At 43.6% G+C, this 16,637-nt stretch overlaps 1 protein-coding gene across 1 annotated transcript in view; it reads left to right on the top strand.

Annotated features, from left to right (window-relative positions):
* LOC310791352 (unconventional myosin-IXAa-like) overlaps positions 1-16,637 on the top strand; it is a 158,988-nt gene that overhangs the window by 89,246 nt on the left and 53,105 nt on the right. The window contains 5 exon segments of the mRNA XM_083653039.1: positions 2,709-2,806; positions 3,418-3,544; positions 6,360-6,449; positions 10,050-10,166; positions 10,842-10,976. Coding sequence (XP_083509165.1) covers positions 2,709-2,806; positions 3,418-3,544; positions 6,360-6,449; positions 10,050-10,166; positions 10,842-10,976 — 567 coding nt within the window.

Below are 16,637 nucleotides of genomic sequence, written 5' to 3'. Positions count from 1 at the left end.
CCTAAATATATACCGATATACCGTTTTGTTAGATTTGACTCCGCCAGATGGGGCGCTATTGAGTTGATTTGACTCGAAACAGACTCGCCGTTATGAAAATAGTGGGGTTGTATGAAGTCAATGATCAAAAAAGTCTTGTGATTGTTTTGTGGGGGGAATAAGGTGTCTTATTTTCTTTCCCCTTTTGCCCATTACAAGTATGTCATATATATCCAGAGGTGGAAAAAATACTGACAAATCCTACTCAAGTACAAGTACTTGTTACTTAAGTGAAAATTCAAATTAACAGCACTAACCACCAGCCACCAGTTTGGGTGTCCTAAATAGTACGTAGTACATAGTGCGGTGGGCAAAAGAAAAATCTGAATTTACTCAGTGTACATTTAAAAGTACTTATAATGTAGAATATCTATTATTTTAATTACTCAAATAAGAGTAAAAGTATAGCATTATAAAAAAAAAAACTTAAAAAAAAGTACAAATCCTAAAACTACTGAAGTAGTACTTGAGTACCGTACTTGAGCTTGAGTAATTTCCACCTCTGTATATATCATCACAGTCATTTGCTTCTTGATTCACATTTGGTAAATTCATTAATTATGCACCTCATCCTATCGTCTCCCAGGAAGTGACCTGTATATATTTATTGTTAACCATCGTATGAGCTGCATGATGCAGTTGCTGTGAACTCTGCAGTGATTTTCCATATTGCAGTGATTTTCCATATTGTTTGGTCATAGAAAAGTGACTATAAAGGAAATAAGGAAAAATGTTTATTTCGTTTTTTCACTATGTTTTTTTTAACAGACCTGCTGAACAGCTAAGGATGAGGTGTCAGCAATGGGCGAAAGTGTACATTTTAAAATATCTTGTTTATTTATTTACAGCACCCAGGAACCTCAAACACCTTCTCTCACTACCCTTAGTGTCAATGGGATGAATTCTATGGTCAGAAATGGGCAAAAGGCTGCATTTTTTGAAAGGTTTCCGTCCCTGGAAATGTGAGCGAGTAACTAATAGGCCGGTGTGAAGTTTCCACCATGAAAGGAGAGGAGGAGGAGGAGGAGGGAGGAAGGAGGCACACAGGTTTAAGAGACTCTCATATTTGGAGTGTTTGTCTTTCCGTGGTCTTGGTATGTGATAATTATGGCAGCCATCGTGGAATGGGGCCATACCGATGCGCACATTAGAGGTGTGTGTGTGTGTGTGTGTGTGTGCGCGTGCGTGTGCGTGTGCGTGTGTGTGGGTTGTATATCAAAGCACAGATTTCCTAGTCTGGAAAAAGCCCTCGCTCTCGTCACACAGTAACAGCGAATCCACACGTTTTTACTCTCCCATAGGCTGGAAAACCTTAGCATTCGGTTCCTTTTACTAATCAGAACAACATTTTAAAGAATGAAAAGCATTCGGTTCCAATGTTATTCCCATGTAACAGCGCTTTGCCCTTAGTAATGAATTGATGAGTGTTGTTCCCTGCCTACCAACACGAGGGTCGCAGGTTCGCACCCCCGAGTTGCCTCCGCCTTGGTCGGCCGTCCATACAGGCACGATTTGGCCGTGCCTGAGGGTGGGAAGCCGGATTGGGGGTATGTGTGTCCTGGTTGCTGCACTAGCGCCTCCTCTGGTCAGTCGGGGTGGAGGGGAACTGGTGGGAATAGCGTGATCCTCCCACGTGCTACGTCCTGCGTAGCATGACGAAGCTCCCCACTGTCAGGTGAAAAGAAGCGGCTGGCTACTGCGCATCTGTCGGGAGGAAGCATGGTGCTAGTCTACGGCTCTCCTCAGATCGGCAGAGGGTAGAGCAGCAGTGCCCGGGGCAGCCAATAGGACAGCATGGGGATAAATTGGCCAAGTATAATTGGGGAGAAAATGGTGGAAAATCAGGGAAAAAAAGATGAGTGTTGTTTTCAATGGGATTTGTGATATGGAACATCAGGGAATCTTTTCAGCTACAACTAACCAATTAAGTTGGGGTGACAACTGCTGTCTGCAGGGCTCATCAACACAATGCGTACTGTAATGTCTAAATTTGTGCTTGTGTCTGCGACGTGCACACGCGTGTCTGTGACGTGCACACGCGTGTTTGTCAATGCATTGCATGCTCACCCTCCCAGCTACACAAACAAACATGGCCGCCTCCTCTGTCTTGTTGTCCTCTGGTTTATCTCCACCTCCATCGCTCCTATAAACCCGCTCATTAAAACTGCTGCTCCTCTCAGCAGCACCTTTGTTCCACGGTCAGGACCGGGGAGAAGAAGAACCACCAGGCCCTGGATTTTCCACTAGACGAGCAGAACATGTACATGCTATCGTTCACCAGGCCAGGCCCGTCTTCTTGAGATGCACGGTGTGGCCCGTTTGTTTAGCCCAGGCTCCATAATGAGAGCCTCTGTCAGTACCACTCACTTATCTCCTCTGCATCAATCAGAGACACTTGGCGGCTTTTTTGGGTTCAGCTGCAAAGTAAACAAAGGAACTATTTTAAGCCTCTTTGTCGGACACACTGTATACATCTTTTGAAAAGGATTTGTGCGCGCCGTGTACGTCAACAGTCGTTAATGACTGCCTTGACGCATCTTTAGCGACATGTTCTTTAGCAGAGAGAGAGGGGGTCCGTCCTCGAGGCCTTCTGTCTACTAGCGTGAAGCCGTGGTTTATGGCTGCTGTTGTGTTGAGCCTGATGACACCCGGGTTCTTTGTGATTGCAGGACTGCTTCACAGTGGAAGGAGAGGACCTGAAGCACGACTTTGAGCGGCTGCAGCTGGCCATGGAGATGGTGGGCTTCCTGCCTGCCACACGCAAGCAGTGAGTGACACGCACACACACACACATACACACGCATGCACGTGCACACGCACACACACACACGCACACACATAGATACTGTAAAATAAGATGAGATCAACTTTAATAGTCCCTAGGGGGCGATCTGTCTTGGGGAGAAAGACAACACATGAACATAAAAGTCACGTTAAATATATAAAAATATACGTTTTGTTGACAAAAAGTAAATGTTTTCATACGGCCACTGATTTATATACAGCCTCCTTCACAGCCAAACACATTCACTCTGTCGTATCAGTTCAAATGCAGATTTAGCGATTGTTTACCCCAACGAGAGGGCCTTTGTCGCACAGCTGCGGCACGCTTTTGACCTCTGACCTCGAAGCTGCAGCTATATTCTGCCAGAGAAAGGGCGCGTACACACACACACACACACACACACACACACACACACACACACACACACACACACACACACACATTCATCATTACTACCGACCCAGATTTGATGACATTGTATTTCAGTCAAATCTGCATTAGCACAGTGATAGTAACTGTACAGACAGAACTCCCACAGTATGTCTCCAATCAAAGAGAAGCCATCTGTTGTCCTGATTGAATGGTTTGTTTAGGATCTTCTCCCTGCTGTCGGCCATCCTCCACCTGGGCAACATCCGCTACAAGAGGAAAACCTACAGGGACGACTCCATCGACATCTGCAACCCAGAGGTGCTGCCCACAGTCTCCGAACTGCTGGAGGTACGGCGAGATGGCGTCCGCACTGGAACCGGAAACACTGACATTAAATCACTGCACACATGTGACTAAATGTGTTTGTCATCTAGGGAATTTAGCATATTTGCAGTGTTTAGATAATCCACAAAAGATTATACAGTGCAGTTACGCAGGGAATGCAGGGAGGTATTCTGTTCGTTGGATAAGTTCAGCATGTTTACAGTGAAATACGTTTGCCCGAGACGTTTCTGCAAGCACTCGTTTTGGGTATCGGGGTGGACGCACGGTCAGGGATTTTGGTTTGGTCAGGAATTTTGGTTTGCATCTGAGCGTTTAATTACATCACTTCTGCTTTCATCACCCTTCTATAAATACACTGGAGGCGTAAAAACCTCCTCTTCCCCATTCTCAGATTATATATAAGTGATCGTGTGGCGGAGAGGAGTTGATGGTTGAGATGTAAGTGCAGGTTCTTGTCACACTGGTGCAGAGAGACAAGCACACAGAGACACAGAGAAGATGGGCTTGGTGCAAAAAATATTTTTTTTTACCTTTTATTTATACAGTGACTTATACACTGAGAGCAATGCTGTCTTTTTGAGGAGCACCCTGTTCACATTCACACACTCATTCATACCTGGAAGCTGACCAGTACAACCACAGTCTGATCTGCTGGCCACTGAGCAGCTCCACTGGAGCGGTTGGGGTCAAGGGCCTTGCTCAAGGGCACCTCAGTGGTGGTAATGAGGGAGGGGGCAAGTGCTGCCTTTTCACTTTCCCCACCCAGATTTATTCGGGCCGGTTCCGGGGATTGAACCGACGACCCTCCGTTCACGAGCTCGCTTGTCTAATATTTAGGCCACCACTGCCCCTTAAAGTCTTCAAAATTAGAAATTATAATGAGGTGCGACCTTTTTTGCATTTCTCCCTCCAGATTTTCACTGTTTTGTCAAATACTCACATCAGAAAAGAAGAACAAGCCACCAGTCTCAATGTCTTTTTTTGTCTTTTTAATATGAGTCAGAATACCCATAAATACTCACATGGGGACATGCTGTCCCCTGTGGTCCACCGTAGCCTAGCGTTAGCCTATGACCCAGTGTTTATTTCCAGTGTGTTCTGGCTGGGTGAGAAACGAGTGGTTTTTAATGAAAAAACAAGAGAGTACACAGCCAGCAGAAGAAACACATCCCATCCCACACAAACCACTGCATAAAAAGCTATGTTGCAACACAATTGCATTATTTCACAGTTTCATTACAATTTCTCCTTTAAAAAAAAAAGGACCAAAATTCCACTCAAAATCTGATCAAGGTGGTGAAAAAATCCCCGCTGGAGAAAAAAAGAGGTGAATTTCTTACCCTGGAAGGCATCAATCACTAATGAGACTGAAATACTCAGAATATGTCCAGCCCACACGTGCAGCAGCTGCACAAACATCTTGGGTGAATAACTCCATGATAGACAAATGAATATGACTGATCTCTCGGATGCTTGACTGTGAACTAACACTAACACCAGTCGACCATATGCATTAGAATGGGGTTATATTGAATTCCCTTGTTTTTCATAATGACTGCTAGTGTGCTGATTAGAGATGATACAGGACTGACTACAAATAGGATAAGATAGGATATCACTTTATTATTTCATTATTAATTCACAAGGGTCATTTTATGACATATCATGTCCATTTCTTTGCAACCAAATTTCTTTCCTTAAATGCTTAAATGCTTCCTTAACTTAATTTCCTGCAAGCCTTTAGTAGTGAATCCCTTTTGCCAAATAAACACACATTCACATATAGAGCCTAATGTTTATGATATATAATGTATAGATTGCACTGATAATACCTAGAAATATGTTTTTTTAGCGTTAGAGAATTACTTCTTTGTGGATTATTAGCTCGAGTGAGCAGGCAGTTTAGAAGCAAGACGCTGAAAAGTATGGCTTTTCTTCCTTGTAATTGGATATGTCTTGTGTCAGAGCAGAATTGCCATATCTCTCTCCCTGCTCTCTTACATTAACTAACAGGATGTTTATGGGACTGTGTGGACCTGCAGCCCACTGAGTCAATAACTAGGATTAGATGTTTCTATGTTCTCACGACCACGAGTCTCGCTCCATTTATCAAAGCACATCTCCAACCTCTGACCCCTCATGTACCTAAACACTGGCCAGAAGAAAGGCTCCCAGAATGCTATTGCAACGTGTCCGATTTCATTTGGGGCAAAATAAGCGACAATATCGATTTGAAGACAGGCGATTCTCTAGTCACGTAGGGATGTAACGATAACCGGTTTTAATGATAACCGTGATAAGATTCCATATGATGACCGTACCGTTTCAAATTTTCATTATCATTAAAACCGTCTTACCATGATTACAGTGCTTTGAAAAACATGGTAAATACCGTTCATCATCAACCAAACTTGGCAACCGTCTCCCAGATGCAAACGTGCAGCCTTGGAGAAATGATTTCAGTGAGTGTATCCATCCTTTTTGGGTCTGAGTTTTCAATATAAAACTTGGTGAAATTATTTCTGTGAGTGTATTAGTACTTTTTGAACATTTTCAGCACATTTTAACAAACCGTGATAATACTGATAATAACCGTGATCATTTTGGTCACTATAATCGTGATGTGAAATGTTCATATCGTTCCATCTCTACAGTCACGGTGCTGTAAGGACGCAGGCGAGCATCCACCTATGTGACTGACAGGATTATGGTGTTTTCCCTCGTTCATTTCCTCTCTCTCTCTCTCTCTCTCTCTCTCTCTCTCTCTCTCTCTCTCTCTCTCTCTCTCTCTCTCTCTCTCTCTCTCTCTCATGGCTAGGTGAAGGAAGAGATGCTGTTTGAGGCTCTGACCACACGGAAGACGGTGACTGTGGGAGAGAAGCTGATCGTACCGTACAAGCTCGCCGAGGTGAGACCGCCTTCTCCAGGCAGCGCTGACACAGCACATAGTTTGACTAGTACGCAATATTCAACATCTGCACAAACAGCTGTCCATCGGATCCCAGCTGTGTGCTGCTCTGTTCATTCCATCCCAGCTCACAAGGTCTTGGATCATCATGTCAGTATATAAAAAAAAAGCCACAGGATATGATATTAATTAAGCGATGATCAAAGACCCCACAGGTGATCGGAAAATGTCCTTATGGCCTCGGACCAGGACACATTAGTGTCATGTTTTCCAAAAGCCTCTTTATCCTGCGAGCGTATAGGGCTCACTCTGATTTAAGGCCATTGGATGCTTGCTGTGGAAAACACATTTTGGCAGCTTCATATGGACGAAAAAAGGACACGTTTGTGGAAAAAATAAAGCGCAGTGACAAGGCTCGCTGGCTGGACTAGTTGAATTCGTCAGACACTAGTCCCCAGTGCATGACCATCTGCAATAGTAGACCCTTTTCACGGGGGCCATTTTGTGTGGAAATGGCAGGGTAAACACAGGTGCAAGCAACACACTAATGAGGGTTTCCAACTTCCAATCATGGAAGTTGGAAACCCTGATTGATTCTGCCATACCCATACTATGGAAGACAGACAGACAGACAGACAGCATGGCGTTTTTCACTTTTATCATTTTAAAATGTGCAAATAAATGATGTATAAACTGGGCCGTTAAACTGAAGGCACAGTGCCAGCTCAGCACCCCCCCCTGCACCCCGGGGCTCCCCGGCCAGACCCGGCACTGTTTACAGCACCAGCGCCGGATCTCCTCTTCTCTCCATCTGTGGCCACACATGAACACACATGTGTACACATAGTCACAGACACACACACACAGACATTAACACACGTGTACACACACTTCTTCAGTCTGTTTAGAGAGGAGGGAAGGCATCTCAAGTCCCGGTACAGTTTTCTCCGGGACCCCCCTCTCTGAAAACAAACAGGTCACGGTCTGTGGATGAGAGCCATGTGAGAGGCACAGGGGAGCCGTGGTGCAACACACCGCTCAGTCTGAATCAACTGCTGTTTAACTGTAGACATGTAAATGGTCCTGCACACATTTAGTTCATTTGAAATGTGCCCGTGGCATCACACTACATTGTGTGACTTAAATAAAGATTGATGCAGCTTCATCACCCTGCACACACATTGCCTCCCACTACTGTGAGTTTGGTCGGAGTGATTCTCTTGTTTTTCCAGGTCAGATGCTTGAAATATTCACTCAGAGAAACGGCCTAAACACGATTTTACCACAAACTATTCTAGGAGACTTTAGTGCATACATTTAGTACACATCGTTAAAAACACAGCAACATCCTCATAATGGCCATTATTGTAGATATTTAGCAGCCATTTCATATGAACGAACAGCCAGTAATTGTCTTGTTTTTCCAGGTCAGATTCCTTAAATATTCACTGAGAGAAACTGCCTAAACACTATTTTACCACAAATGATTCCAGGAGACTTTAAGTACATACATTTAGTGTGCATGTTTCCCATCAGTAAAACACAGCAACATCCTCATAATGGTCATTAGATATTTAGCAGCCATCTCATATGAACAAACAGCCAGTAGTAATTGTTTTGGCAGCAGGCAGGCTGGGTGGTCTCAGTATAAATATTGCTCTACCAGTCACAACATTCTCCTGGCCTCCACGGAAATTATTCTAATTCAAAACCTCAGGGAAATTTTTGTAGTGAGTTTTGTCGTCTTCTTCCTGTTAAAGTTATTTTCCTCTCAATGTTTTAAATATATATATATATATATATATATATATATATATATATATATATATATATATATATATATATATAAATCTGAATATCGTCTTGCCTTCACGCTAATATTTCCATTAGGCGTATTAGTGAAAGGCTAACTCACTGTAGCCTCATCCATTGGAGGTTGGCAGACCATAATCTCTGTGCCACAGTAGGGGGGAATAGGCCTTTTTCACAGCATCCATTTGGTGTCCAAAAGGCAGGAAGTAGCACATTTGCACCAAGACATTAATTAGGGTTTCCAACTTGCAGTCTATTTAGGTGTTCCAGTTCTGGGGCCCTAATTAGTGAGTTGATTGCACCTGTGTTTACCCTGCCTTTTAGACACAAAATGGCCACTGTGAAAAAGGTCCCATTGGCCGATCACATGACTCTAATGCGCATTAGGCTGGCTAATGACTTGAACATTGGCCCGGCCATGTGTGTCCTGTGACATGGCACAGGGTGCCGTGTGTGTGCCGTGACATGTCACAGGGTGCCGTGTGTGTGCCGTGACATGTCACAGGGTGCCGTGTGTGTGCCGTGGCATGGCACAGGGTGCCGTGTGTGTGCCGTGACATGGCACAGGGTGCCAGCATGCCTGTGGTGTTGCCACCTGTGTCAAGGTTTTGGTAGAATATCAATACAAGAGATTTGTTGAAGTCATAATGGCTGTGTCATCTCTCCAGATTCTCTGCTTCTTTGTCGTTTTCTGGGATGTGATGTTTTTCAGCCAGCGTCAGAGATGCTCGGGGAAACAGTCTGGGATCATGTCGATGTAAAAAAGCCGTAGAATATAAATTAAACTAACCCGTGACCAAAGTCATTCAAACATGTCCTCACTAGCCTCCTTTTCACCACCTCGGACGAGGACACTTTATCCAGCACATTGTTTTTGGTACCATCATGTTTATTATTGATGTCACTGGTGTTTTGAGCCAGACAACATTTTCGCTGTGATTTAAGGCCTTGGGATGCTTGCTGTGGGAATGGCAGGTTCCACATCGTTTGTGCGCGAAATGCTGCATTGGCTTCAGGGCTTGCTGGCTGAACACGTTGAATTCCTCACACAGCACCTCAACCAGCATGTCCGTCTGCAATTGGTCTAAATTATCGGTCAATTTTTAATGCTGGAACACGGAATAGAAGAAGGCCCAACTTGAACAGGTACAGATGTGTGGGACTTTCTGCTTGAGGATGCTAACACAGGAATAACGTCTGCACTTGTCTCAGGTAATAGGAGTCACTTAACAAATGACTCTTTGACCTTCTATCACTGCAGAAATAATTAAATGATAAGTATAGCACTTTGCCAGTGAGAATAAAACGATAAATAAAATAGAAAGGAGACAGACAAGAATACGACAAGGATAAAACCGGACATACAAGAAGATAAACAATCCTTTCCTGTATACCAGAGTGCTGTGAGAAGTGATTTAAAGATGAAACTGATCTGGTTGGTCTGAGCCTGCTGTCTGTGGCGGGACGTCTGACGTCTGACAGCAAAGACCCGTCACCAAAAAAAACATACCAGCAGCAGCACATAACGCGAAACACACCAGCAGCGCATGATGCTAATTCTTGGTTAGCGTCTTTCCTCTGATACTGGAGATGTTAGCGCTTGTGTTCCTCATATTTCTCTCACCTCAATCAAACGTTGGAAATTGAGACGTGGCCAAGGCAGCAATAACAAAGGACTGTGTGTGTCTGTGTGCGTGTGTGTGTGTGTGTGTGTGCGTGCGTGTGCATGTGTGTGTCTGCGTGTGCATGTGTGTGTGTGCGTGCGTGCGTGCGTGTGTGTTTCTCCAGGCCGGGACAGTGCGGGACTCCATGGCTAAGTCTCTGTACAGCGCTCTGTTTGACTGGATTGTCTTCAGGATCAACCACGCTCTGCTCAACAACAGAGACCTGGAGGAGACCACCAAGGTAGGTCTGCACAGACAGTAGACACATGGACTTATTTTGGAATAAAATGTAATAGAGCTGTGACCAAAAATTTCTGTAATTAATTGTGCTTAATCTCATATTTAATTGCATGTTAATATTACATGGGGGGGGGGGGGGGCGCATGCATTACTGTACATTACTGTAGAAATGCAATTAATTGTGTTAGGATGTTAACGCTGACAGCCATGATATCTAAGTTACTTGAAGAATTTCATTCTAAAATGAGATTTCCATCATTTGAAGAAAGAAGGAAAATGGACCCAGTACCCTGACACAGCTGGTTGGCAAGAATACAAATCATATGATGGTTGCCATTAAAGTTATGGATGATCTTAAAGGGAATCCACCCTAAAACACTTCAACAACAACTATTGGCAGTGTACCTTGCATTTCTAGGTGAATTCTGTTGTTTAGTGGTGTCTTTTTCTAGTCAGAGCCATTCTCTGGGGGGAACGATTCTGGGAAGTGCAGGAAATCACTGAAATCTAAATGGACAAGGCAAAGCGGGGACATCAGAAAAAGACATTCCAACACTTCATCACAATAGAACTCCTGGACTGGCTTTTGGAAGTTTCGATCGATGAATTTCAGGAAGGCAAATTCCAACTGTGTGCAATGAAAAACCTCACGTTGGGTTATTTTGTCTTCCCTCAGATCTTCTCCATCGGTGTGCTGGACATATTTGGTTTCGAGGACTACGAGAACAACAGCTTTGAGCAGTTCTGCATCAACTTTGCCAACGAGCGTCTGCAGCACTACTTCAACCAGCACATCTTCAAGCTGGAGCAAGTAAGTCTTCTCTCTCTCTTAACATCTTCCACTGTGGTGGGACGAGAGATGCTGTGGATAACCTCATCGGGTTGACTCATAGGGGCTGGCTGCAGCTTCAAGGCTCTGACCGAGACTTGAACTTCGCACACCGCGACTGTTATCTTAACATCGATCTACCCGCTCGAGTTCTTTGACTATGACCCGTTTCCAAGGAAATCCCTCATCCTTATCACACCACACAGTATACATACTTTACAATGACCATGAAACAATGGAGGAATTCTTCATCAGATTATGCAACAGAGAGCCTGACAGCCATATGACTCAACTGGACTCCACCCCGCGGCCGCCTCCACCGCGGATTTATGTTGCTCTTAAGTGGGCTGATAAACTTCAAAGTCGTGATCTGTACGCTCTTTAGCCCTGGAAGCCGAACAAACACGATGTTTACCTTCTGATTGGCTGAATGAATGGAGGGCGGGCCCCCGGCATGTTTGAGGAGAGAGCAGCCACTCCGACGACACAGATCACGTATGACGCAAAGACATGCGGGCCTGTGTGCTCAATCGGTGCCCGTGCTTTACAGTACACAAACCCTGCGCATGTGCTGCGATTATGCTGCCGCTTTGCAGATGTGTCGCACACGAAGACACTTCTAAGAGCTTTTTCTTTTGTTTTGAAAGCTTAAGTTGTGGTCGATACATTTCAGAGTCAATTAAGGACTTGTCAGATTTGCCGTGTTTTAGATGTTCGGTTCCTCAAATAATCTAGAGGCTTACGCAAAAGCACATGTACTAACAGTGCATGATTTACACCTTCAAAGCAAGCGGGAGGCAAACGAGTTCTGAAGCGTGGTCAAGTCGTCGACGGCTCGTTTCTCATGACCATCGTCAAAAATGCTCTGATGTGGAAAGCACAACTTGTTCTCGCAAGGTTCGTTTTTTTCTTCTTCTGCAGAAACTGCCCCTTTTGCTTTTTTGCCCATGTGATAGGAGCATAATAATACAACTCTGTGTGTGTGTGTGTGTGTGTGTGTGTGTGTGTGTGTGTGTGTGTGTGTGTGTGTGTGTGTGTGTGCGTGCATGTGCGTGTGTGTGTGTGTGTGTGTCCACTCCCGCGCTGCATACATACTGTAGACTAGGATTCAACCAATATGAGTATTCAAGTCAAACACTGAAGTTGCTGATATTATGTGACAATATAAAACTGCAAGTATTAAGTCTTTTCCCCCATAATTGAAAGTGCCTGAACACCTGAAGTGGATGCTACTGTCTCGCCCATAACACACATTAAAAGGCCCATATTAACAAACTGATTGTACCTGAGTCTACCTCTACTGTGCACATACAGTATGTAGAGCTGTGTTTGTACGTACTGTGTGTCTTTGAGTGTGTTTGATCAGCCTGGTGTTGGCATGGAGTGTTGTTCAGCAGGCTGCAACACGTTTGTAACAAACCATTTGATTAGATAATGAGCGCGTCCTGTGACAACTGCTACTTCCTCATGATTAAAGCCCTGCTGACATGGGAACGACGCATCTTCAACAGAGCAATTACATTGATTTAATTACATTTATTTATTGTCCCTTCACACTCTCTGTTTGACAGTTGGAGCCACTGCAGACTGCCATAAGCAAATCCTGTACGTCTTATATGCAGCCATGTTTGCAGTAAGAGTTGCCACGTTCTAACCTTGATTTTTATATCTTTATTAATCAATAGTTATGTGACTGATTAATATCAAGGTTTTTTTTATTTACAATTTTCCTAAACACATTCTAGATTTAGCGTATCTGAAACTTTGTTGTCTGTGTCCTCTGCCTTCCGCTGTCCCTCTGTTACACCAAGCCGTTGCGAGTGTAGCCTTGTACTGTATATAGAGAGCCAAAGTGGAACGTCACTTCCTGCTTGAGCACTGTACCAGAGATTTTCATCCGCCATTTATTTTCCCATAGACATTTCGTAAAGTGCGTATAAAAATAGTTTTACCTGTTCAAACCAAACGGTTCAGATATATTTAGAAACAAGAGAGACCACATACAGTAACATTTCACTCTGACCAAAATATAAAAAAATGTTTTTTCGATAGTTTTTTTAAGTTTTGGTCTGAGCGAAAATGTTCTCTATGGTCTCACCTGATTGTAAATATATCTGAACCGTTTGCTTTGAACAAGTAAAACTGTTTTTATAAGCATTTTACGAAATGTCTATGGGAAAATAAATGGCGGATGAAAATCTCTGGTACAGTGCTGAAGCAGGAAGGAAGAAATCGTCGGTAACTGTGCTTATATTGGTTTCTCATATTTTCCACAAATCAGGCTTTCAGCACAGTTTTTATCCACCCATCTTAGGTTGGAAAATAGATTTTTATCGCTCCTGTGATAGAAGCGAGGTCAAATCTCGGTTAAAATGTGCTCTGTTTTAATCTGTGTCGTTTAAATTCTGATATTGTGACTCGCAGCAGAACCAGAGGCTTAGAGATTAATAAAGCATTAGTCATAGTCATATTGCATTAGTTGTGTGTAGAGTACAACTACACACAACTAACGCAGTACTGTGCAGTACTGTGTTGAGGTGGACTGAAAGCTTCCAAATTAGATTTACTCCCGGTTCACCAAGAGCACGCATGCTTTATTTCCTGGCAATCCACCTTTTTCACAGCAGCCATTTTGCTATCTAAAAGGCAGGAAATAACACAGGTGCAGGCAAAATGTTAATGAGGGCCCCGGCACTGGAACACCTCAATGGATTGGATGTTGGAAAGAAACCCTCATTAATGTTCTGCTTGCACCTGTGTTACTTCCTGCATTTTAGACACAAAAATGGCTGCTGTGAAATAGGTCAATTCCCTGTGACAAACTCTGCTATACAGTTATATTCTGTTTCCACCTGGGAGTCACCCAGTTTAGTTTAGTTTAGTTTAGTGGGTTTATTGAACAGGTACCATTTACAAAAATACGTTATTATTCTCAAACGAGAACAAAAAGATGCTTTGCTCCAGATTTAGCTACAAGCTCTTTTCCATCTGCAGCCCCTAAGTGCATCTGTTTGCCACTCTGCTGTCCCAGTTGGGGGGTTTAATGCCTTGCTCAAGGGCACAAAGATGTTCCTTTTTAAGGGGGAATGATACTAATATTCCCGCCTTCCCCAGTCCAGATTTTCCAAGCTTGCTTGCAAAACGGCACCAGTGATTGTTCTGGTCTCACGCTCATCTTTCTGACCTACAAAACTACCTTAGTGCCATAAATCACCCCGTTCAAAAGATGGGGAAGTGCGTTTGTTTATTGTAGTTTGCTGCATAATATGTCTATCTCTGCATTGAAGCCTGCATGAGGGAACGTGGCAAATCAGCAGTTTCACAGATCCAAATTGCAGTTTTTAATCAGTCATAATTATCTACACACTAGAGTATTTCACTGCAAATTGACTTATTTGAGTCAGCTGGCCGGGGAATCCGAAGCTTTTAAACAAACGCTTTGATCTACTTCCATGATGGGGAGAAGGAAGGAGTGCTAACTGCCCTGGTGGAAGGAGAAAGGATGTGTGTGGTAAACAATAGACGGTAACATTAGCCTCCGCGGCGCTCCCCTACTGGCTGCTTCTCAACCGTGCCTCTCTCGCACACATGCCACAGCCCCTCTCTCCGCCTCGCAGTGTGCTCGAGTACTTCCTGGAATAGCCAGACACGAACATGAAAGCACACATTTACACACGCACACGCTCATTAGAGCAGTCATTATTAGTGTTATGTTTCTGTCTCTTTCACAGAACCATTTATAGAGATCTTGTAAATGAACTTTGCGCTTTTTTTTTTGCTGTCGGCTATCAGGTATCAGCCACAGTGACAAAGGCCATCACGGCAGCAGATGTTGCTGGTGAGATGACTGAAGACATATTTAGAGCAGCAGCGATGAGGAATGGGAATAAAAATGATATCGTCAGCAGTTGGTAAAGAAGGCGTGTGTGTGTGTGTGTGTGTGTGTGTGTGTGTGTGTGTGTGTGTGTGTGTGTGTGTGTGTCAGCCATATGCATTGTGGAATCCAGTGGCATGTGTGTTCCAGACATCTGTCACACATGCCGGTAGTGAGGATTATTAAAAGACTAATAATAAATATATACAGCTTAATTAATATAGCACTACTTACAACACAAACGGTAAAAACAAATTTTATACAATCTGCAGAGAACTTTTTCAGCGTAGAGTGCATCACAGTAGTCAAAGCAAGATGCTACAAAATCACACAGCATTTCTATCGTTAAGAGATCAAACTTAATTAATTTTTGCAGTGTTCTGAAGTTGGTAAAAACCTGAATGAACCTACTTTTTTAGTAAGTTGCCCAAGGTTTAAACATCAAAGATACACTATTAAATTCCGATATTCAGACTTTGTGACATACGGAGTGAAAGGACGGGCAGACAAAATGTGTTTTTCCAGGCAACAGCAGTAACCTAATTTTGGTTCTAAAATCTAGTTTAAGGAAATGAGTTGAAAGTGAAACCACAAAGTTTAACGGACAGATGGCTGGCCTAGCAGCAAAAGGAGGTTGAGTTATGCCGACAAATTCAGCCAAAGGAGTAAGAAGAACATGACGTTGGCCTGGGAAGTGAACCTCCAGGCGAGTCTGGAAACCTCTCATGCTTCACAGGTGAAACGAGAGCCAGGACACAAGACGTCAGATGTCCAATGGATGAATCGACCAATGACCAAAAACACGATTAGTCGCGTCAAAGGGGTCACGCTGAGGTCAGGCAGCACTAACACGGAACACTTGGCACAACCTGCATTCTTCAGGGGATCATTGGTGACCATGAGAAGAACTATTTCACTAGTTATGGGGGTTTATGAAAAATGGGCCCGAAATTGTCCTTTCTTTCCGGCACCTCCAGGAGTTGCGTTGAGCTCCTTTGAACATTCTCCAACATTTGGACAGAGAAACGTTGGGCTTTGAAGTCCAGGAGGCCTGTAGCTATGAAAGTCTGGATCAACAGAGACCAGAGGGTTGATTTTGTTTTCTTCCAGTCTTGAGAAACGCAGCAATACAACTGTGAAACGACTCGAGAAGTATTTACACCAGAGATTCATCTAGGAACCATACCCCCCATACTGTAACTTTTTGGAGGAAGGCAGTGTGAATCGTCAACTTTAGGAAGGTCTGGTGTGTGATGTACCTAGATGACATCCATCCAGGTCGTCCAGGGAAATCGTCAAAATGCGTTTTTATTTTATTTTATTGTTTATTGTGGATCCCCATTAGTCTACACCAAAGGGGAGACTACTCTTCCTGGGGTCAAAACATGTAAAATACAAACATAAAAATCCAAAAGCATTGGTAAAAACAACACAACAAAAAGTTTCACTAAGTAGGCTGCTACAGCTAGAGCAACAGGAGGATGGATCTTAGATTTGATACCAGTTTCTCAACAAAACAGTGACACAACCAGTTGGCAGTTGAGGAAGCAGGAGTGAACACCTGTTGAGGCAGGTTTCGGCTGATTAAGCAGTAATATAACCTCTTTAATATGATTATTATTGTTTTTTTTGTAGGAAGTGGACTTACAGTATGACTGGAAGGTGGCTGGTTTGAATCCCCAGACCAGCTAGGCTAGGATATACGGATGGGGAGTAACACTCTCTCCTTCCTCAGCAACTACTGTCGAATTGCGCTTGAGCACGGCATT

This window comes from Poromitra crassiceps (assembly GCF_964638095.1).
Source record: "Poromitra crassiceps genome assembly, chromosome: 16".
Taxonomy (NCBI): domain Eukaryota; kingdom Metazoa; phylum Chordata; class Actinopteri; order Beryciformes; family Melamphaidae; genus Poromitra; species Poromitra crassiceps.
Note: the sequence above shows the minus strand (reverse complement) of the source record. Positions and strands in the feature narration are given on the sequence as shown.